This window comes from Exophiala oligosperma, assembly GCF_000835515.1.
Source record: "Exophiala oligosperma strain CBS 72588 unplaced genomic scaffold supercont1.3, whole genome shotgun sequence".
Taxonomy (NCBI): domain Eukaryota; kingdom Fungi; phylum Ascomycota; class Eurotiomycetes; order Chaetothyriales; family Herpotrichiellaceae; genus Exophiala; species Exophiala oligosperma.
In genome coordinates this window covers 3,243,262-3,265,182 of record NW_015622820.1, presented here as the reverse complement: position 1 = coordinate 3,265,182, position 21,921 = coordinate 3,243,262, and the positions used below count along the sequence as shown (strand labels likewise).

The following is a 21,921-nucleotide window of genomic DNA, read 5'->3' as shown; positions in this document are numbered from 1 at the left end:
GTAATTATGCCATGTGCGGAAGATCATATCGACCACGTTTCCTGTTTACGTGGCCAACAGGTCGGTGCAGCGTGATGGGAGCTGAACAGTTATCAGGAGTCATGGCACAAGTGGAAGCCAACAGCGCCAAAAATAAAGGAGTCGTTTTGAAGGCTGAAGAGGTCGAGGCCAGAGTGCAGCGCTTGCGAGCCCAGGTCGACCGAGACAGTAGCTGCTATCGGACTTCGGGTGTCGTGCTTGACGACGGAGTGATTGATCCCCGCGACACGCGAGACGTGCTGGGAATGTGCCTGGAGGTGGTACAGTCACCGAAGATACAAGGCAGTGCTGGCCATCGTAGTTTGGCGAGGATGTAACAAACGAGCTCGCGAGGGAGTTGATGTGGAAGAGTTTAGCGTTTGTTTCAACAAGGCACTGGCGAAATTGTTCCATAGTAGAGGACCGATGGGTGCTCCGTCGCTATAGGGAGTAAGGACGGGGCAATTGTACAAGCATCCTCTGACTAATTCGTATCCTTCGGGGGGCTCATTGGGCAAGAAACTGGGGCCCCATTAGGGTCTGTGGCGAATAAGGCTTGTTGGGGTCAGGGAACTGAGGCCTAGTGCGCCCGATATCTTCCCTATTTGGCTTACAAGAGCCTTGCCCCAGGGGTGAGAACGGAGCCCCTCCACTTCTCCCTCCAGGTGACTTGTGGCCGATTAAAACCTTTTCGACCACCAGACATGATGCCAAGAGGAGTCCCCGAGTTCTCACCTAAGCTGGACTGTCGTTGCAGCATCAATTTATATCGTAAACTCGGAGTGTTCTTTGCCTCGTCATATGTCTGCGCAGTGTTCCTCTCAAGTCGACTGGCCCAGTGGTCTGAGTAGTCTCACACGACAATGGACGACAGGCGCGAAGCAAAGAGGGCGCGACAGGCATGCTTGAATTGTAGAAGGTGAGAGCTCCCACTCCTAAGAAAGCGACTGTCGGGTCTTCGATCCCTGTAGCTCCGCAAATCCGGACATCAAGCTAACTGTCATTGACTTTGATCACCTAGAAAGAAGGCAAGGTGTTCAGGCGAGAAGCCTGTATGTGCCTTCTGTGCCCGCCTAGGTCAACGCTGTACCTGGGATGGCCATGAAGACAGATCTCCCGATTCACTGTCTGAATCTCGCGGAACATCTGCTACAGCAGCTGCACACCATGACTCTGATCTTGCTGCTAGAATCGCTCTCCTAGAGTCGCGCCTGAGCTTTCTTGACGCCGACAATGCGTTCAGATTATTCTCTTCGTTGTCAGGTCCGAACGAAGTACCAGCACAACAGGTGGATCAGCATCCAGACCAGCAGCAACAGGCTCCTGAGGATCTCGTCGACGGGCCCAACAGTGACTTTCTGCCTCTCCCAGATCCGCCAAAGTTTCAATCATTGATAGATATCTACTTTGAACGGTGTCACAACCAGCCATACGCCTATTTCCACCAACTGACATTTCGACTTGATTACGAATCAGGAGTACTGCCCGAGTATCTCCTATACGCATTCGCTGCTACAGCATGCCGGTTTTCAGATGACGACTTCTACCGTGGTCGATGGTCAGAAGCAATCGAAGCCTATGCACAAGCTTCATTCACTCAAATACTTGAGCATTATTTCTCGGACGCGGAATTGCTCGAAGTATACATGGTGATAGCTTTATCTATGCTGGCAACTATTGACTTTTCAGGTGAGAAGCACACTTAGAAGCCCATTAGAACAGACAATACATAGCTAACTACGTGTTACATAGCCGGACGCCCTAAGCTTGGCTGGATCAAGCTTGCTCTGTCCAGTCGCTTTGCTCAATCTTTACGACTCAACGAGGAGCCCGACTCACAACTTCCTCTCCATGAACAAGAAGGCCGCCGGAGAATCTTTTGGTCCATCTATCTTCTAGATGTACTCATGTCGATAGGACCGAACCGACCGCCTAGCCTTCTAGACGAAGACTGCACTGTCCACCTTCCATGCCACGAAGACTTCTTCAATGACGGAACGCCGTTCAACGCGATGCCTACGTTGACGGAAGTCCAGGAGAGTGCGTCTACTAATCGATCACCCCTCAACTCGTTTGCTCTTATGATCCTGATGGCGTCGGCCCTGGGTCGATTTATACGATTCAACCTAAAGCGCACATTGAACAAGGCACGAGTTCTTTGGGATCCCAGGTCGAAATACTACGAAGTCCATAGTATGTTGTTATTGTACGAGAGTCAGTCACCATGTGTCTTCACTCCAGTCGCTGAGGTCATTCGCACCCAATCCACCCTCAACGGAGCGTCATCACCTTCAGACATCAGCCATATTGCCTTCGCTCATGCTATCTATCATCTGGTCCAATGTCTCCTGAATCATCCATTTATTCTCTACCGGGTCTTCCACACTTATATAGCACCTGTGCCTTTGAGTTTTGTACAGGAAGCTCTGCAACGTTGCCACCGGCATGCAACAAGCCTCATTGAGCTCCTCACCAGCCTGGAAAAGCATTGTCCACTGAGCCATGCCAGCTTCTACGGCTACTGCGTGATGGCAGCAGGGATGATCCAACGTCTGTTTGAAAAAAGCGACGACCAAAACATCGCAGAAGGTGCTACGAGACATGTCCGCGAGGCATTGAGCTTTTTACAGCACGAGCCAATTCGATGGCGTCACGTTGGACATATGGGTACTCTACTTTCCTCCTTCGAGTTGGATTCACATATCAAAACGGTCCTTACTGATCCCGTCAGTCTTGCGTGCAAAGTCGATGTGCCACATGGGACAATACTATGGCAATTACTTGACTATGCGTGGCTTCCTCAGAGTAAACCACCCTCCGCGATTCGAAGCACGTTGGCAGTGGCAGATTTATTGTCTGAGACCGTCTCTGAAGAGCCGAACATCGCTACTGGGGCCTCTCCCGAGATCACGAAGCAACCAATGGCATTCTTTACCTCAGGGAACTCGTTGCCTCCAACTTACGCCCGGATGTTAGGAGAAGATATGTGAGTACCATCATTCTATATTTGCCGAACACTCTCTTGGCTCCGCTGTCGAAGAGAACAGAGCTCCAAGTATTAGTTGCATGCTAATTTACCTACAGGGGTGGTATTCTGTCCGAAGCGATGGGCGACCCTAGATTCTAGACTTTTGGCGAAGACGTGGCACAAACCGATTCCACATCTGTTCCAGGCTTTTGCAGCTTTACAGATACAACCAAGAGACATTGCGAGAGCCCGTTGACAACCCAATGGGGCCCATGATTGTGACATTTGACAATGTCATATTATAGTTTACTCGACAACTGGGATAGCTTCTTCAATTCCTTTACCTCCAACTTCACTGCCAGATCGCTCAAAATTTCATCACTTCCACCTCCTACCACCATAACCCGCACATCCCGACTTATTTGCTCGATTCTTGCGCCTTTTCCAGTCCTCGAATACCCTGCGCCGCCCATTATTTGTTGCGCATCCCGGTTGACTCGCTCCAACACGCGTCCAGCAGCCGTCTTCAACGTTGCTATCATAGCGCCAACATCGAGAGACTCTGAAGTCAATGTCTGCGCTCGCCCAACATGACCACCATGGCTTAATCTTGTCTGGCGCTTGCGGTTGTGTTCATTCAAAAAGACGATCGACTCCATGTAAGCATGTGCAGGCTCGATATCGCGAGCAAAGTCCGCAAATTTGGCACTGATGACTTGATTTGCGATTAATGGCTTCCCGAACGTCTCTCTCCGAAGTGCGTGTGCATATGCATCTTCGACGCAGACTCGCGCCATCCGGAGGGAAGTGCATGCCAGCCACAGCCGTTCGTGGTTGAAATTTGACATGATAATCTCGAATCCTTGATCTTCCTGGCCCAACAGGTTGGAGACTGGAACTTGGACATCGTCGAACTCAATGTACGTGGACCCGCTCGCATTCACACCGGAGTTCTCAATCTTGGTGCACGTTACACCGGGAGATTTCAGTGAGATAATCAAAGCCGAGACTCCCTGTCTGCCAGAACCTCCGGTACGGACGGCGGCAGTAACATAGTCTGCGAATATGGCGTTGGTGATCCACTTCTTTGCGCCGTTGACCACGTACACGTCTCCATTTCGTTCAGCCGTCGTCGTTATTCCCGCAACATCAGACCCGGCTGGAGGGACGAATGGGGTCAGTACAAAAGTGCCACCAAAGGGGTTCATGGAAACGCTACTACGTACCATCAGGTTCGGTGACGCCCAGACAAAACCGCGATTTTCCAGTCAAGACGTCGGGCAAGAACCTCGTCTTTTGTTCTCGCGTGCCGTGGTTGATCAATGGAGGCGCGCCGATCGAGTTTCCACAACTCAACGCCCAGATGACTCCCAAGTAACCACACCTCGCGATCTCATCGATGACGATCAAGTCGTGAAACCCGTCCCAATCTTCCGGTTTGATGTCCGCGGGCAGTCGTTGGTTCGTGGCCTTGATCTGCTCAATGGCAAGAGGATATATCGATACGGCCATGTAGCCGAGTCGTGCATGATTGAGGATGACGTCCCGAGGGACGACCCCTTGTCGTTCCCAGTCTTCGCAGAACGGTGTGATGCATGTAGAGACGTACTCCCGCGTCTCGCGCTGCAGGCGCCGGTGGCTTTCTGTGTAATACGGGCTTACGTCGCGGGAGAGCCACGCAGGATCCGCGTACGGTGCGGTCGCGAAGGCAGCAGCCATGGCTCTAGGAAATATATAATGATATGCTCGGTGGACAAAGACAAATTATGTTTACTTTGGTAACGGAAGGGAGTTGATGTCTCTCCTGTCTCTCCTTTCAGGAACTTTGGCGTTCGGAACAAGATGTCTGGAAAGGTTGTGTTTGTTGATTATTATTACGGCCTTTTTGGACGGCATTGTGGTTCTGTAATTCTATCCTTGCTTCGACGCCAAAAAAAAGCCGAGGCGTGGAGCACGGCCTAGCAAACGGCAATCTGAACAGTATTTCTGATTTTAGGAAGGGCAAAGTAATTTGTACGCCGTCTGGACTCCCGTACCCAGGAGGTACGAGTGATGTGGACCGGAGCCACAGGTCGAGGGAAAGCCGCGCACGGCCCGCGGGGGCAAAGCCACGTCTCAGGGGGTTGAATACTACGGTCAATCATTAAAACACAACACATCACGAATTGGGAAACAGTAGGTGGGTAGGTAGGTATCTCAGGCTGGTAGCTGCCAATCATTACCCAGGTGTTGCTCGACCGTGGGATTTATTATCGCATCGAGACCATACTGTAGTTCCAAACAAAGGAGAGGAAGCCGATAGAGAGACTAACATCAACAAGAGGGAGGGAGGTGATAGGACCAAGACAGAGTCATGGGCTTTTCTAGGAAGGTAGCTACCTGGTACATCAGAAAAACTTCTCTACTACTCGACCCAACATAATACCTTGCCGTCGTCGACCGAATCTCCAACCTTGACATTCGTGCCAAATTTACCAGCTATATTCACACTGATGTTCGTCTCCATTTTCATACTCTCAATGACGAGCACCACCTGGCCCGCCTTGACCTCCTCGCCGTTTTGTTTCAAGACCGACAGGACCTTGCATGGCATCGGGGCCTTGATGATTTTCGAGTTCGAAGAGCCCACAACGGAACCTGACAAGGAAGGACGAAGAGTTTCGATGTAGTTCAACAAAGTGTGACACGTGTATCCGACCCATGTCCCCAATGAAGGGAGGTGACACAAAAAGGAAGATGCATCAGCGGTAGTACCTTGGGAGGATGACGACGAGATATTGCTGGCGACATAAACTTGAATCGTGGAGTTGTTGATTGCAACAGTAGCAGAACCTTCTTGCCAATCGGAGCCCGAATCATCGTTGATCTGTTTGGATTGGTATTTCCTCAATTGTACCGTGTATTGCGTGGCGGTGGCGAGAGATCCATCGCGGAGTTTTCGACTGATGGCGTGATATTGACGAGATAATTCTCTGGCAGGAGTGGTGGTTTTGGTTGTGCTGTCTACAGTTTCAGTTTCTTCCTTCGAGGTGTTGTCCGGTATAGGTGCCACGGTAACATGGAATGAAGGATTGCAGCAACCTTGTCCAGAAGAGCTGGCTTTCCACACTGACAATATAGGTTTCGGTGGCTCCGCGGTAGGCACGGTTATCGTCGTGGACACATTGACCGGGTCGTGAAACTGATTCCTGAAATTCACCCGGACGTTTTGAAACGGTCCTGAAGTTTTGTGACGCTGATCCAACGTCGTCGCTCTCCGAAACAGTCCGGGAATTACCGAGAGCATTGTCATCATGTCCGACGTAGCGTTGACATGTGGATTTCGAAGCAAGCCTTGTAGGTACGTCGGAATCAGCGACGTGGTGTAGGCCGGATCTTGGAAGCTGTTGTGGAGGAGACAAGCCTGGAGAAAAAGTTGGTTCGTCTTGACTCCTGCACACGCGGTGGTCGCCAATACTCTGACCATCTTTCTTATCGCCGCGTCTCGTGTCGGTGCCCACACCACAACTTTGGCAATCATGGAGTCAAAGTGGATGGAAACCTCAGAACCAGTCTTGATCGCGGTCTCGTACCTTATATCCCTTGACGCCCCGTTCCTGTATTGATCTGATTCCCGCCATAGACGTATGGTGCCATTCTGCGGCATGAAATCACCGTTGGGGTCTTCAGCGCAAAGGCGACATTCAATGGCATGACCGTTTTGTGGAATGACCTCCTGCTGTAGCCAGGGAACACTTGTGAGAGATCCACCTGCAGCCACGAACAGTTGCAGAGCCACAATATCAACGCCCGTAACTTCTTCCGTGATGGGATGTTCAACCTGTAGTCGGGTGTTGACTTCCAAAAAGTAAAAGCTTCCGTCTTTGGCGTCCACGACAAACTCGACGGTTCCTGCTCCTTCGTAACCGATCAATTCGCCGATTTGGACCGCTACCGCGCACATTCTTTGTCGTTGATCCGAGGTCAGGAAGGGAGATGGAGTTTCTTCAATGATCTTCTGGTGTCTCCTCTGGACGGAACATTCCCTTTCCCAGAGGGAAATGACTTTGCCGTGATTGTCACCCATGATCTGCACTTCGATGTGTTTCGCCGCCTCGATGTACTTCTCCAAGATGCAATCGCTCGAACCGAACGAACGCTTCGCTTCTGACTGTGCCCGAGCCAATTCGCCAGCCAGTTGTGACCGCTCTCGAACGATCCGCATGCCTCGCCCGCCACCCCCGGCGGAAGCTTTCAGCATGACGGGGAAGCCAACTTTCTCCGCTGCTCTCTCCAGATCTGCTACATCCTGACTCGACCCTGCGTACCCAGGAATGAGGGGAACGCTCGGTGCATACTGTTTGAGATATTCTTTGGAGTTGCGCTTGTCACCCAGTGTTGACATTGCCTCTGAGCTGGGACCAATGAAAATCATTCCGGCCTGACGCACGGCGTCTGCAAAGGTTTCGTTCTCGCTGAGATAACCATATCCTGGATGAATGGCGTCCGCATTTTGCGACAAAGCAATCTTGACCAGTAGCTGGACGTTCAAGAATGGATTTCCTTCCGTTTGACTGACACTTCCTAGATTCACAGCCTCATCTGCTGCTGTGACATGAAGAGAAGTCGAATCCTCATCGGCAAAGATGGCAATTGACGTGAGATCCAGTTTGCGGCATGTTGCGATGATTCGGCAGGCAATCTCGCCCCGGTTGGCGATTAGAACTCTACGAATGTTCTTCTCAGTGACTTCACGAATCGGGAGCTGTGCAACGAGTAACGGATCTCGAACCTGCGTTGGAAATGCAGAGCCATGGTCCGATTTAGTTCGATGGGTGCGATCTTGCTTCATGGCGAGACTTTCGTGTGCGGAATCTGACATCTGTACCGAATCATCTTGGATGGTATGTAAATAACAGCTCAAAGGCACAAAGAATAAACACGAGCTAGTCGCCGCGGTTCGAGACGGCCGATCACCAGCCGTGCCAGCCTTGCCAGGCAGAGTAGGTTATGGTAGGACGTCGCATAATGGCTATACCGAGGCACCGATGGCCGCCCACGGTCCACCACTTGGCTTTCGGACGACACGGGCCGTGCGAGAAACAGCTACCCCAGAAGGTCGGTCGATAGATTCGACGGCTTTTGAGATTCATATTGGTAAGGGAATTGAAGACGTCACTGTCAACGCTTGGGTTGGCGTTCCAAGGACGATGATCCTCACATCTTGTAAGGATTTGACTGATGGTTAAGAATACTTTATTGCGAGTTGTTCTGAACAACATCAGAGATCCTGATTACGCCTAGCTCCAAATACTCCGCAGCACTAGATACGGCGGTCCAGAACTTCCTTTGTTGTGCGTTGGGAGAAATATACTGCGAAGCAAATATGCCTCAGGCACTGCCTGCCATTAAGTGGTCCAATGCCACGATCACGTCCAATGCCATGGAGTCAAAACCAGTCCCCTGAGCATAAGAATATCGCTCACATATCTCAACCTCTCAAGACTTGATGGACTGTTCCACCTCGTATTCCCGCTCTGTACTGAGTAATTCGCTCAATGAGGAGAGAAATGCTTCCCCTTCCTGTGACTCCAATGGCAACAGAGGTCGACGTGGCGCTTTACCATAGCCATGGACCTTATGCAGGGCATATTCTGACAAAAGTAAGCCTAGGGCACATCATTGAGCGGTTCGGACAGCAATTGGCCTCCAGCTACATCAGAAACAACGTACTCATAGCTCGAATGCCTGCAGGTACGGCAATTGCGTCTGCCCGTGACAGGATCGCTTGTAATCGTTCCCTTTCTGACACTTCCTCAGGCGTTAATGAAGGAAGTTGAAGTAGTTCCCACAGCCTCACGGACGCTCGTGGAGCAAAGTTTGGTATTCCGCTCACAGTCCCGTGGCCACCACATGCCTTCCACGCAGTAAGATCTCCAATAAGACCGTCGAGGAAAAGGAATGGCTGGGCACGCGCAGGCATGGTAGCCGATGATGTGTTCAAGGCTGCTTTCAGCCGTACAAGTTTGCCGACACTTCCTCCACATCTGAGGGTTAAGGAATGAATATTTGGCTGAATATCGAAGGTTGGTATTACTTACGTCAACTTGACACCGCAAAGCTTTGGTGCTTTGACCATTATCTGTTCAATCACCTCCGACGACATGTCTAGTCCCGCTGCATTTGTTGGGAAGTTGTAGAGGAATAATGGAATCTAGGCACCTGTTAGCGCTCAATGGACATTGCTCCGGGTGAAAGGATGCGGCACCGGAGAAGCTTCACAAATGTCGACAAAATACTGAATGATCTGTTTATGATCCGAGTTCAAGCTTGCCGCATAATACGCCGGTAGTATCACGAGTCCAGCGTCCCTTCTCCATGTCAGTAAACTTGGAGATACAGCATAGTATGCCGAACGTTTCTGCTTACGCCCCAGCAGATGCCGCCCCTTGACACAGACTAATTGTTTCTCGAGTACTCAAGCCACCGACCCCGGCAACGACAGGTATCGACGTCAAGCCCAAGTTATCCAAGGTCTGGCGAGTGGTCTGAATTAAGGTCTGCCGCTCTGATGGACTCTGGGAAGCAGATCGGTCAGTGCTTGCATGCGTATCGGGACATGCATGCTCCTACCAGATGAGCACCTTCCCCCAGTGAACCTGAACAGACAGGAACTGGAGATGAATGTTAATACTCCTATCATTAAGTCTTTCGTCGAAACACCGACCGATGCCTCTGGTTGCCAAGTCTAACAGCAAGATATTCAATCAGTCTAGGAATCTCATCGGAAATGCTGGCCGGGCACTTACTAGTGAGATGCTTCTTATAACTGACAAGGTCCAGTTCTTGATCGTCGTCAAAAAAGGTCGGTAAAGGCCCATACAGGCCAGGTAAAAGTTCTCGCATGGCTTTGGATGTTAACGAAAACCAAAGCTGGGAAGAGTAAATGCGTACGTTATGTATCCAATGAAGATGAAGAGAACAAGTTTATCTCACCAGCCTCGGGCAAAGGTCTAGAAATGGAGGTAGGAATATCAATAGCCATTGGGAGGGCTCACAAACTTCATTCCTAACCATGATTCCTCTGCGTACGTGTATGTTTACACATGTCACATCTACTCGGGGCAGAGTCATTTTGACTGTCGGCATCAGCGGGCCAGTGCCGACGGCGTGAATAGCCTCTGTCGGCAAGTTCGCTCCACATTGACTTTCGCGTTATCAAAGGGGGATCCACCGTTATCATGTTCCTGAAAACAGTGAATGATCTCAAGGACATCGACGACGAATTGAACATTCACAAGCCTGTAATGTCATATCTTCACTCATTCATTCGCGAACATAGCCTTGCTGAATGGTCTTATTAATCTGCCTCTCGACAGCGGCTCATCGGCTCGTCTCCGAAAGTCAACAACCTTTCGATTATGGCCGTGAAGAAATGCACCAGATAAGGCTCAGTCAATTAAGATATATAGCATGTGTATCCTGTTGCTCTCCACTTCGGCCACACAGCCCGTGAGTGCACATTGCTAGCCGAATCTATTCGTTGAGGTTGGACAAGCATCCTCAATACAACAATATCACCAACGAGAGCAAGAATGACGGCAGACGAGGTAAGCGCTCCAGAGTTATTGCAAGTAGTCTTAATGTTAAAGAACATTTTCTGATATTCTGTTTACACTTAGCCCAGCCTCCCATTGGAGAAGGAGCCAAGTATGCTGGCTACCGTGGAGCCTGCCAAAGGCGCCGAACTGGGGACCGTGACTGAAGCTCCGACTCACAGTCTCAACAGGCAGCTGAAGGTATGTCTTTGGATGGGTCTCCAAAGGTCCAGTCAGCTGTTGAGAGCTTGATTGCTGATCTTGGTTCTGTGCCTTTGTAGCCGCGTCACATGTACGTATGGAGATCGCTCGCAACGGCTCCAGAATAGCTGATGATTCTAGGCAAATGATCGCAATTGGCGGCGTCATCGTAAGTATCTGCGAAGAGAAGAGTACATTGCACATATTCTGACGATGTGCCACAAGGGAACTGGATTGTTTTTGGGGACAGGAGGTAACTTGGCGAACGGCGGCCCGGCAGGACTTCTGATCGCATACTGCCTTATGGCCTCGCTGTTATTCTCTGTCATGGTACGTATTGCATTGCTACACCCCTTGTGTGTTCCAGCCTAACCACTAATAGGTCGCTCTGGGTGAGATGGTATCCAAATTTCCTATTCCTGGGGGACAGTTCGCGCTGGCGGGCCGCTTTGTTGCGCCTGAGCTGGGATTCGCTATGGGCTGGCTTTATTGGTATAAGTATGGCCACTACTTTCTGATTCATTGAGTTGTGCTTACTAGAATATAGCTACATTAGTGGGTTAAGTGAAACACTTCACGCTTGATCATTCACTGACCATTCGAAGTCGTCCTTCCTGCTGAAATCTCAGCAGCCGCTGTTATTATCTCGTACTGGACACCGGCCAGTAATCCAGATTCGACTTGTACCACTGGAATTTGCAACAATGCCATGTGGGTCGGGCTAATGCTCATCGTGGTGGTGAGTTTGTTATCTTGCTCGGTCCTCGAAAGGCGTGTCCTGACATTGAAATACTAGTGGGCAATCAACTTCGCCGGAACTCGTGTTTTCGGTGAACTTGAATTTTGGTTTGCTTCCATCAAAGTGATAACTATATTGGGGTTGATCATTGCTGGTATCGTAATCACTTCAGGCGGTGGCCCCGATCATACATCCATTGGGTTTCGATATTGGCATGAGACTGGGGGCTTCGTTCAATATGCCGGCATAGGTGAGTTCAAGGGAGCATAATATTTGCCAAGTATTCTTTCTTGATGCTAACATATTGTGCGATGGCAGCCGGGGCAAAGGGACGTTTCTTGGGCTTCTTCAGCGGTAGGTCGTCTCCTGAATCCTGGAGGCCAACGCTGTCATGCTAATTAACAGCTTATAGTGCTAATCAGCGCTGCTTTCGCTTTTATTGGTACGGAGATTACTGCCATAGCTGCTGCAGAGACCGCGAATGTAAGACCCGGTACGAAAATAATTATTATGGAGCAAGATATGCTGACAAGATAAAGCCGCGACGCTCAGTACCTCGCGCGATTAAAGGTGTATGGATCCGTCTTTGCTTGTGTAAGTTGAATCTGTACTGAACTGTTCTGGAACTACTCAAAGCTAATGCATTAATATAGTCTATATTATAAGCGCTTTCATAGTGGGTTCGATCCCGCGAAGGATTGATTAACATTGACCATTGAACAGATTGGCCTGTTGGTATCTCCTACTGACCCTTCACTAAACCTGTCCTCAACTGCGGCAAAGAGTCCATTTGTCATTGCAATGAAGGTACGAGCTGTGCCAAGCCCTTCAGATGTCCTGAAACTCACGAATTTGTCGCAGAATGCTGGTATCAGTGCGCTTCCCTCGGTGGTGAACGCTGCTCTTCTTACCAGTGCCTGGTCCGCTGGTGTTGCCGACCTGTTTGTGTCATCTCGCGCACTGTACGGCCTATATTCCCGTGGTCAGGCTTTTAAAATTCTGGGAAAGACTCGAGGGGATGGCTTACCATGGGTTGCTGTTCTCGTCGGAGTCGCATTCTCGTTGCTCTCATTCATGGCAGCGAGTAAAGGTAAAGCTGGAACTGCATTTGGCTACTGTACGTCTCGAATCCAGAACCCCATATTGGCTTTACTCTGACACTCATGACCCATTATAGTCGCGAACATGACGGCGATCTGCGGTATCATTTCATGGTCTGGAATCTTGTGGACAAGTATCCGTTGGCACAAGGGCTTGAAAGCCAACGGATTTGATCGCGGGACTCTGCCTTACCGAGCACCACTCCAACCTTACCTGAGTTACTACGGTCTGACTGTGTGCGTACTTGTCCTCATTTTTGGCGGCTTTGGAGCCTTCATCCATGAGTTTGACGTATCCTCGTTCATCACCACATATTTCCCGATTCCATTCTTCGCGGTACTGCTCTTCGGCTACAAGATTGTCAAGAAGAGTAAGATTGTCAAGTACGAAGAGTTTGACCTGGTCACTGGATCATCAGATAATATGACCACATCGGTGAGTTTGATTCCCAAGGCGAATCCAGTAAATGCTGACACAATTTACCCGATAGCTCGAGCACGAGACACTATGGAAAAAGATCAAAGATAGTGTCTAAACTAGTCTCACACAGAGACTGTCGCGAGAAATATGAGCACAATGCGCAAATGGGTTTGATTAACTAGGGCCATGCAGAAGTCATCCAGTTACTTTTAGAACGCGCCAGGAACCGTGAAGATATTTACATAGACCTTCGACGACAACCCGTAGATAGATGGACAAATCCCATTATATAAGCACGTCACACTTTAATTCCACTTAGGCGTTGTCCGCTGACAAGTACTCCTTAGTGCGTGGCCTTATCGGTGGCAAACCCAGCACTGCGATAAGGAGCGATAGTTCGAATAATGCTTCTTCTGTTATTTATGATGCCTATGAGATTCGGTAAACATGTACTTCTCCTGTTAGTCGGTGGTACCTGCTGCAGAGGACATCAGAAGACGGCGGACGTTGCCAAATGGAACAAAATACTTCTAGATCCAAGTAAGTTCCACCTAGTAACCAAGTCCTGACTGCGCCGTATGACAGTAGTATGAGGGGTCTGACCATACATGACAGTTCATATCCTGATGAACCACCTCCGGCAAAGTCCCGACGTATAGCTCGGGCGTGCTTACAAGTAAGTCTCAGTGTGCAATGTTCCTTCCATACGACATCAGCTCTAATCTCCCTAACTTGACAAGTGCCGTGGGCGTAAACAGCGCTGTCTGCCTTTGGGAGAGAATGCAGGCTTCGGCGTCGCTTGCAGGCGATGCAAGCGTCATGGGGTGGCGTGCTCTTTTGAAGCGGATCAGGATCCAATAGTCGCGGCTGGCGCTGATGCCAGTTTGTTGGGCAGCATCGAAGATCGGTTTGTAATATCACCATTCTTAGAGCAGAAGTCTGGAATCTGATTACTGGTAAAGTCTGAAAGATCATGAGCGTCGCTTAGCAAAGCTCGAAACGAAAAGGCCTCGGCCTCTTCACGGCGACTCTCAAATTCGTTCTCCTAGCCCTCTGTAAGTTTGTGAGACTGTGTCGCAGTGGGATAACTGACATCTCTATCAGTCTCTCTACGGCCCTCAGTCAAGAGGAACTAGGTAGTAGTGGACCAAGAGAGGCTCCCGCAGGGTCTCCCTTCGACCGGAGTCCGTGGGATGACCGCCAGCAAGTTTCCAACATAGACGCCGTCGACTTGGGCCCTCCCATATCCACGCTTCGCAGCCTTGGAGCTATGCATGGGTACCAACGAGCCTTCGAGTTAGAAAACAGTGCTTTAAATACGACGAGAAGTTATGAGCAAGCAGCACAATACGGACCGTACGATCCGATCTCTAATGGCATATTGACTATGAACGAAGCTTCTCGAGCTATATATGTGTAAGACGTTCTGCGATACTCTCATGAACGGGTTCATTGCTTAAAATCCACTGCTAGATTCTTCCATCACTGTCATCCGATGGCACCAGTGTTGAGTGAAAGCCTACAATCACAGGCAGGAGCCCTGAGAGCCGAGAGACCGATGCTATTTTTGACCCTTTGTTCGATAGGGACTCGATTCTGGCACACCAACGATACCATGTAAGTCCAATTTGTCTTCTATGTGATACGAGTGAATTAATAGAGACTAGTACACATAATTGGCCAGCATGGCATCCCAAATGTTCAGAGCTTGCTGTACTACTCGACAAAGCAGTCTCACAACTATTGCTACGACCCACTCCTCATGATGTTCACCTCGACTCGGTGGTCGTGCTCTTACTTTATGCACAATGGATGCCTTACGGCAAGCAAGCGTTCCAAGACTCAGATAATCGCAGTCAAGCAACTAGACTAAAACGGCCGTTGAGTCGCTATAACGATATCAGCGCCTGGGCAGTGCTTGGGTTAGCCGCCAGATATGCTGCAATACTTGATCTTGGGCGAGGGGCCATTGCTCCTTTCAGACGACCTCAACCGACCATCACACATGACGACATGTCGAAACTTAGGATTTGGTTCAACCTACTGACCTGTGACTGGAATTTGATGCTCTCTTCTTCTCTTCCATCCACTCTCGACCCGACAGAGGGTGCTACTATTGCACGAACTTTTGGCGCACACCCTATCGCGCAGCAGCCAAATGACCTACGATATGCAGCGTTGGTGGAGCTTGTCTCCATATCACACAGTGTTCTTGAGACCAACAAAGAGTTTACAGCTCGGCGACTGAACGCTGTTGGCCTTCGCAAATTCAATATCGCATGTGACGATTGGGAAAGGTTAGCCCACATTCTCAATACCATAGCCTGATGATCTACTGACGTTTATTCTTTGCTCATTAGACATTGGAAACCAATACTTCGTACGAACTTTCCAACCAACACCAAGGTAAAAGGACTGATTATCATACAGGTTCCACTCATTTTCAACATGTCCATCTACCATTTACTTCGCTACGGGTAATCGCTTGCTCCATATCGGCTCTCGATGTACCATGCTAACCATGAACCCTAACTAGTGGTGCCGGCTTGCGCTCAACAGTGCAGTTCTAGGTCCATATTTGAGTTCAATCACTCAAGATAGTATACAGCCGTCGCATTTGTGGGTTCTAGAAGCCCTCGAGACTAGCCTCACAGCAGCGATACAGATCATATTTTGTGTATCAACTCTCGGCCATGACCAGGTATGGAGTCTTGATGCGCAAAATACATCAACAGTCCCTATCGAGCCGTTTGTAGTCGACAAGGTCACTCTCGAGCGCCTCAGTTATGCTGTGGACTCTACGTGGGTGTCCTACACTTTTGCCGTGACCTTTTTGGCATTTTGTTACGTGAAAGGAGCGGTTAACGGTATGTATATTTATTCAATTCAAGGCCCATCAGGTCTCAAGGAAGAGCTTTGTAAGAAGTAATCAACTCACATCACGAATAGATGAGCTGCGTCTGCGATGCTTGACATCTGCAAGCTCGACTCACAATGTAGCCCCACAATCACCTCGAACGTCTTCCCTTCTCGCTAGGCTTCTTCGACTAGCCCTTGACCTGTTCGACACGATGTGCCAAGGTTCAACTTTTCCTTTAGCACAAGAGTTACAAGGTGTTGTTAAAGACTGCGTGCTACTTCTGCTCACAGAAGACGGTGACAATCGGAATAACGGGGACCAGGTTGACACCACCGGCGTGCAGTCGTTGTTTGATCAAATGATGGATCCAGGGTTTGAATGGCCAGTCTTCACTGAGGACTGGGATATTGAAGGGGGGACACCGTTGATCTAAAGTGACTGATTCTCTCAACTTGGATAATTGTCAACCTTCAAAGCTTTGGCCCTGGCTTTTCAAGTTTTCTGGCTGCGGAAACTCTCTTCTGTCGAAATTTTTCAATTCTGAAAAGTGTTTCAGTTAGCGAACACAAGCTCCAAATGATAAGTCCAAGGCAGACAACCTACTTTTCAGAATCGGCTGCTTCGAAAGTAACATCCTGGGCCCCTTTCCATAGCACCATTTCCCCCAATGCTCTCAAGTTCTCTTGGCCCTCGACAATGGTCAAGAAGTGGTTTGCGGCCAAAGGGCCCATCTTGCTCGCAAAAGACACCCCTCCATAACAAAACAAAATTTCGGTCTCGGAGAAGCCTCCAGGGTACAGAAGGATCTGCCCAGCTGCCGGATGAGATGTGTGGTTCTCGTAGCTTACATGAAAGTCATGCTCGCCCAGTGGGATCCACAGACCTTCGCCGCTCCAACGAACGTGGATGAGTTTCTGGTGATAGGGAAGGACAGATGCGAAAGCTGCCACTGTCTTTGGAGCATCGGACTCGAACTTTGCTAGGAATTGAAACGGTCCTGCAGTGATTAGAATCGGATTTCCCGACGCCATTCTCAATATGACTCGCGCGATGACCTGGGTTTAGACCTTGGGTAGGTGATAGAACGTGTATCTATAATCTGAAGAGGCACAACTAGGGTGAGTGTGTGTCGTGTTTACACCCGCCGCGTCAATTGTCTACAAGTACGCCGGTCAGTTTACTCCATCTTATCATACTCCTCGCGTTACCATCGGCTTGTGCGTTATGACTAACCAGCTGATCTAAAAAAAATGGACCGCAGAAAGATAGGCAATGGAACGCCACATTGCCGATACCCCTTTCCCAGCTTCGGCTCCAACCCGACGACGTGTCGGCTCAACTGTCGGCTCATCCGACTGTGACCCTTTTTTAGTCTTTTCTATCTGATAAGTGAGTTTGCACTATGCATTCCAAACTGATCTACAGGTGGAGAGACAGATACGTTCATTGTAAGGTCTCGGAGCTTAGCCGCGTTGCTGTTCTGTAGAAAGATTATACCTCAATAACATCATCACTGGAGATTAAAAAATACAGAAATCCGACACATTATCGAAATCTCTTCGATTGAATTGATTACTCGACAAACCGATAATTTTACATTCAACTGCCTTGGCTCACTATTTTCTACCCAAAAATGTCTACTTTCACTGAGACAAACATCTACAGCATGCCTCGAGTTTACGCAAACACGTGTCCTGAGGCAGAGTCATCATCATCATCATCACTCATGCTCCGTCTTGAAGGATCTGGAGAGAAACCTCGGAGTGAGGTTGTGCATGACAGTTCCAAATCATATAGAAAGGGTTCCCTCACGATCACGCCGGTTTTGCACCCTTGTACAGAGAGCTCTACCAGGAGTACATCGTTTGGAGCCCAGGTCGACGGTATAGATTGGAGCAGACCAATACCGGAAGATATAATTGCACAGGTGAGCAACAGGGAAATCCCGTCTCTGCCAGAGCTATGATATGCCTTTCTGAGTTTTTCTTTCTCTGGATCTGAAACACTGACCTCGATCATCCATCTCCAGCTAATAGAAATACAAGATGAGTACGCCGTGCTCATCTTTCGTAAAACGGGTCTCGATAACAACCGACACGTCGCTTTCTCGCAACAACTTGGGCAGAAACTGGAAATTAATCCCTTCTTTTATGGTCGTGAGAACGATCGAATAGGAGACCCATTTCTTTGGGACGTTAGCAAGTATGTCATTTACCCTTCAACTGAGAGAAACAATCATTCCCACAAATTGCGCTATTTTCAAGCCCCGTTCCGAGGACTGATCATAGTTTTTGCATCTCAATCTACAGTATCAATCGAGACGGGAGCATTGTGCAACCAAACTCTCGCAGATGGCACCACAGCCTCGGAAATGCATTGTGGCACACGGTAAGAAGCTCCTCTTCACCTCGTTCTCGCCATCAACACTGGTGGTTTCCCAGAGTGTGCTCTGGTCTTGCTAGTGGCAGTCCTAGTGGCAGTCAACCTCTTGCAGATTCCTGGCTGATGATCGATACAGGACTCCTCATACCACCAAGAACGCTCCAAGTATTCTCTTCTCTTGTCACACGGAACTCCTGCTAGGGGCGGGTCCTGGACGCATTTTGCCGACACGCGACAAGCATACGAAGACCTCCCGCAAGCAGTCAAGGGAATGTTAGATGACCTGGTGGTGGAGCATGAGTAAGGCATTGTCCCTTCTGTCCTTGCTATCCACCACTCTTAGTTTCCGTCTGACACTCAAACTGACGTTCTTACTCTCGTCGACACACAGTCTCTGGCATTCGCGTCGATTAGGATCGCCGACAATCTTCAAAGAGCCTTTGCCGCAAGAACGAGCGACAAAACCCCCCGCGTACCACCGTTTGGTTCAACAAGCTCCCGCACAAGGGCGGAAGGCACTGTATATTGCTGCCCACGCCAAGCTCATCGTGGGATGGTCATACGAAGACAGTCAAAAATTGATTTGGAAATTGATTGATTGGTGTACGCAACCGAAATATGTCTTCAGCATGGAGTGGTTGGATGGTGGCGATATGGTCTGGTGGGACAATCGGTAAGTTCGTGGCCTGGAGCAACCCCTCACTATTTGATGTCATGACTTGGCCCAGATCCTAGCAACATGCACCTGTCTATAAGTGCATCTTAGGTCATGGACAATGCTGACGTGTGATAATATATAGCCAGTCGATGCACCGCGCCAATCCATATACCGCGAGTATGACTGCTCGTGACGTACGAAGAGCAACTATCATCGACGATGGGCCTTTTGCTTGGGGTGTCATGGACCAAGAGGTTGCTGCGGCGAAGCAAAAAGCCGAGAAAATCAGCATGGGACAATTGGATTTCCCCCAAAACCCGTAGGTGGGCATTCACTTCCATAGCCACGATTCTTAGTGAGGAGTGAATGGCCAGACACAAGCAGATGCGACGCTTAGCGGCTCACATGACTGGCGGTTGCGGCCTTCTTAATTGAACGCATCTAAGGCCGACCAAGTGCTGTGATTAAACGATCATGGGCCTGCGTAGGGTGTCTCCGTAGGCCCCGTCAACGACGGCATCCGTGCATCCAAATGATCGATGTCAAAGTTGAGCTCATCCAAGCACACGTGGTTCGCGAGCGCTGCTTCTAGAGCGGAAAGGTTGCTCTCCAGCAGTCGCAGTCTTTTTTCGAAGTCTCTCGCCGGGATGTTACCCGCCGAACTCTGAAGTTGAAGGATGCGAAGCACGGTGTCCAACGCATACTGGTCATCGTCGGTGAATAACAACGGATCCAGTCCAGGATACGTGAACGTTCGTAGTTGCTTGGTAAGATACAAGACAATGGCGGCAGTAAATGCGTAGCTGGCATCGAAATAGGAATGAATCGCTAGACAAAACGTTGATTAGCATGGTTCGCCAAGACCATAACAGCTTGCAGGGTGAACTAACAAAGAATACTCTGGTACTGCAACCATTCCAGAATCCTGGCAGTTTCACGGGCGGATTCCAAGGTGGCGGAATAGAATGCTTGCAGCATTGTTTTGGATCCGGGAAAAAGGTCAATGACACTCGTAAATCCTTTACTTCGCGCATCAAACCTGTCATTGTGGATATTGACCAATGCCGGTCTGAGAAGCACAAGAATGGTCTATTGTATATGTCAGCGAGGTGACGAGGAGAATCTCTGGGCAGTGAGAACATACCTGGTGATAAATGAGATGTAGACTGGCATTAACCCGATTCAGATTCATCAACGAGCCGTCCCAGCTTCGAAGCAATTTCATCTTCGGCAAAAGCTCCTGCTGCCATGCGATTAAACCTTGGTGAAATTCATCTATTTTGTCCAGGTGCTGCTGCGACAGAGAATTCCCCAGGTCGAAGTTGAACAACGATATATGGGAATATGGGTTGATAGCAGTACCCGCGTAGCCGTACAAGGAAGAATACGCCTGTCCTCTTAGACGCATCAGTTCTAGGTGTGCATTGGACTCGTCGGAATCGAAGAAATCTAGTAGTGAGTCGCCAGCAAGACGGCTAGAATCAGCGTATTCGATGGTGATTTCGTCATCCAAGATTCCCCAAGGGCGACCGGTAGTGGTTGTGGTGAGCCTGGGAGGAAAGGAGGTTAGTTCGTCTTGTAGGGAAATGAATGATTTCGGTGAACCTACAGGTCCTGGTAGTAAACGGTCCAAAATACCCGTCTCTGATATTCGAGCTCCGCCACAGTGAGATCTGAGCGATCTGATGGGAAATCCAAGTGACTTCGGTGCAAGCCCAATGACAATGCCGCACGCAGCCCGATACCGTTGTACATGTAAGCTGTGTTGATCTTGTCCATGGAAAAGGCGTACATGGTCAGTAAGCATAGTGTCTCAATATATTGTATATCGGGATTTTCGGCCACCTGTTGGAGAAAAGCAATGGACTGGTGGTAATATTCAGAACCTGGAGGCTCTTTGGCCGTATCCAATAATATGGGGTCGACGTCAAGAGAATTGTTAGCACCACTGGCGCCTCCGTTGCCCTTGTATAGCTCTCCGAGTGCAAGTGCGGCAAGCCAATAGCATAGCCAACCATGATCTTTACTTCGACTAGACTCTGGATCTTCATACATTTGGCGGACTCTGGCCCGAAGATGTCGTCGTCGAAAGTAATGCTGATCGTGGCCAATGGCAGCTTCGGCGCACTGGATCAGATAGATACTGTGGTTATACGGTGGCAGACGAATCTTGATCGGCCTTTTGGATTCCGTCAGGGCCGAAGAACGAGAGACCTCGGTTTCGATAGATATTTCCAATCCGGGATGCATCGGGCCAAACTCTGAATGTCCAAGCGAAGCCCATTCTGGGTCAAAGGAATCATCGGCAAAGGTAGTGAGCTGGGCCCTTTGTACCGCTGCCCAATTGACAAACTGCTCGATAAATGTCCGGCAGGAAGGACTGGCACAGTAGGTCTGCCTCGATGCCTGGTTGCTATTGCTGGATCGATTTGAGCTAAAGTCCTTCTCTGAGCGGCGATAGTTGCCTGATTTTGAGGTTGCGGGGGGTAAGATGCCGTTGATGGCAGATGATATCGCAGATTGACTCTCTCCGAGGCTGTTGGACAGTAGAAACGGACTTGACTGACCAACTGAACTGCGAGACTTGCGCTGAGGTGGAAATATACATGGCGAATTGGAAAGTGAACAGTTTCTGCATGGCACACCTGCATTAATATTAGCTTTGAGTATTTGGGGTTTCCCGCAGAGCTTTGCTTACCACCCAGGCACTTTATTCTTTTCGAGTGGCATCGTGTGCATCTGTTGTGTTAAATCTTGAATCAGCAGTACTCGCTAGTCAGTAAAGTGGGAGTGACGAACGCTTGCTTTCTCCGTGGGGCATAGTATATCGGTGCAGGCCTTTGGTCCTCAAGCGACCCATGGGGTACCCCCGTCGGAGGAGAGGCTGTTGATAGAGATGGAGTCTGCCACATTTAGCCGGTCATCCTCTCGCGCCACGAACTCGCGTTAATGACATGGTCAGAGGAGACGTCGGCAGCCCCTATATCTATAGAGCAT

At 49.5% G+C, this 21,921-nt stretch overlaps 7 protein-coding genes across 8 annotated transcripts; 4 read left to right on the top strand and 3 right to left on the bottom strand.

Moving 5' to 3' along the window:
* Positions 1 to 881: 881 nt before the first annotated feature.
* Positions 882 to 3,145, top strand: PV06_03919 (uncharacterized protein; the record flags this gene model as incomplete). The annotated part of the gene is made up of 4 exons (XM_016404746.1): positions 882 to 937; positions 1,040 to 1,707; positions 1,771 to 3,004; positions 3,103 to 3,145. The coding sequence occupies 4 exons, from the start codon at positions 882 to 884 to the stop codon at positions 3,143 to 3,145; spliced, it is 2,001 nt and encodes a 666-aa protein (XP_016265751.1).
* Positions 3,146 to 5,365: 2,220 nt separating this feature from the next.
* On the bottom strand, positions 5,366 to 8,172 carry PV06_03918 (uncharacterized protein). The gene has a single exon (XM_016404745.1). The coding sequence runs from the start codon at positions 7,845 to 7,847 to the stop codon at positions 5,391 to 5,393; it is 2,457 nt and encodes an 818-aa protein (XP_016265750.1). The 5' UTR covers positions 7,848 to 8,172; the 3' UTR covers positions 5,366 to 5,390.
* Positions 8,173 to 10,349: 2,177 nt separating this feature from the next.
* PV06_03917 (uncharacterized protein) lies at positions 10,350 to 13,301 on the top strand. The gene is made up of 17 exons (XM_016404744.1): positions 10,350 to 10,575; positions 10,648 to 10,764; positions 10,845 to 10,855; positions 10,906 to 10,933; positions 10,990 to 11,094; positions 11,147 to 11,262; positions 11,312 to 11,319; positions 11,370 to 11,503; positions 11,561 to 11,753; positions 11,822 to 11,857; positions 11,916 to 11,986; positions 12,043 to 12,097; positions 12,157 to 12,179; positions 12,227 to 12,310; positions 12,365 to 12,620; positions 12,681 to 13,039; positions 13,095 to 13,301. Exons 1-17 carry the CDS (start codon positions 10,561 to 10,563, stop codon positions 13,137 to 13,139), a joined length of 1,656 nt encoding a protein of 551 aa, XP_016265749.1. The 5' UTR covers positions 10,350 to 10,560; the 3' UTR covers positions 13,140 to 13,301.
* Positions 13,302 to 13,538: 237 nt separating this feature from the next.
* Positions 13,539 to 16,317, top strand: PV06_03916 (uncharacterized protein; the record flags this gene model as incomplete). Its single annotated transcript, XM_016404743.1, has 11 exons — positions 13,539 to 13,564; positions 13,640 to 13,700; positions 13,765 to 13,931; positions 13,987 to 14,079; positions 14,129 to 14,440; positions 14,498 to 14,641; positions 14,692 to 15,321; positions 15,385 to 15,404; positions 15,455 to 15,501; positions 15,561 to 15,891; positions 15,974 to 16,317. 11 exons carry the CDS (start codon positions 13,539 to 13,541, stop codon positions 16,315 to 16,317), a joined length of 2,175 nt encoding a protein of 724 aa, XP_016265748.1.
* Positions 16,318 to 16,354: 37 nt separating this feature from the next.
* PV06_03915 (uncharacterized protein) lies at positions 16,355 to 16,915 on the bottom strand (the record flags this gene model as incomplete). The annotated part of the gene is made up of 2 exons (XM_016404742.1): positions 16,355 to 16,424; positions 16,488 to 16,915. The coding sequence occupies 2 exons, from the start codon at positions 16,913 to 16,915 to the stop codon at positions 16,355 to 16,357; spliced, it is 498 nt and encodes a 165-aa protein (XP_016265747.1).
* Positions 16,916 to 17,517: 602 nt separating this feature from the next.
* PV06_03914 (uncharacterized protein) lies at positions 17,518 to 19,247 on the top strand (the record flags this gene model as incomplete). Its single annotated transcript, XM_016404741.1, has 6 exons — positions 17,518 to 17,811; positions 17,914 to 18,086; positions 18,194 to 18,272; positions 18,403 to 18,566; positions 18,658 to 18,939; positions 19,067 to 19,247. The coding sequence occupies 6 exons, from the start codon at positions 17,518 to 17,520 to the stop codon at positions 19,245 to 19,247; spliced, it is 1,173 nt and encodes a 390-aa protein (XP_016265746.1).
* PV06_03913 lies at positions 17,857 to 21,799 on the bottom strand. 2 transcript variants are annotated; one of them, XM_016404739.1, is made up of 6 exons: positions 21,724 to 21,799; positions 21,623 to 21,663; positions 20,534 to 21,569; positions 20,069 to 20,474; positions 19,815 to 20,013; positions 17,857 to 19,752 (listed from the first exon to the last, which is right to left on the bottom strand). In XM_016404739.1, the coding sequence occupies exons 3-6, from the start codon at positions 21,172 to 21,174 to the stop codon at positions 19,397 to 19,399; spliced, it is 1,602 nt and encodes a 533-aa protein (XP_016265744.1). In that variant the 5' UTR covers positions 21,175 to 21,569; positions 21,623 to 21,663; positions 21,724 to 21,799; the 3' UTR covers positions 17,857 to 19,396. The 2 variants fall into 2 exon arrangements, with proteins under 2 accessions (XP_016265744.1, XP_016265745.1); XM_016404740.1 differs by lacking the exon at positions 21,724 to 21,799 and having other exon boundaries at positions 21,623 to 21,687.
* Positions 21,800 to 21,921: the final 122 nt, after the last annotated feature.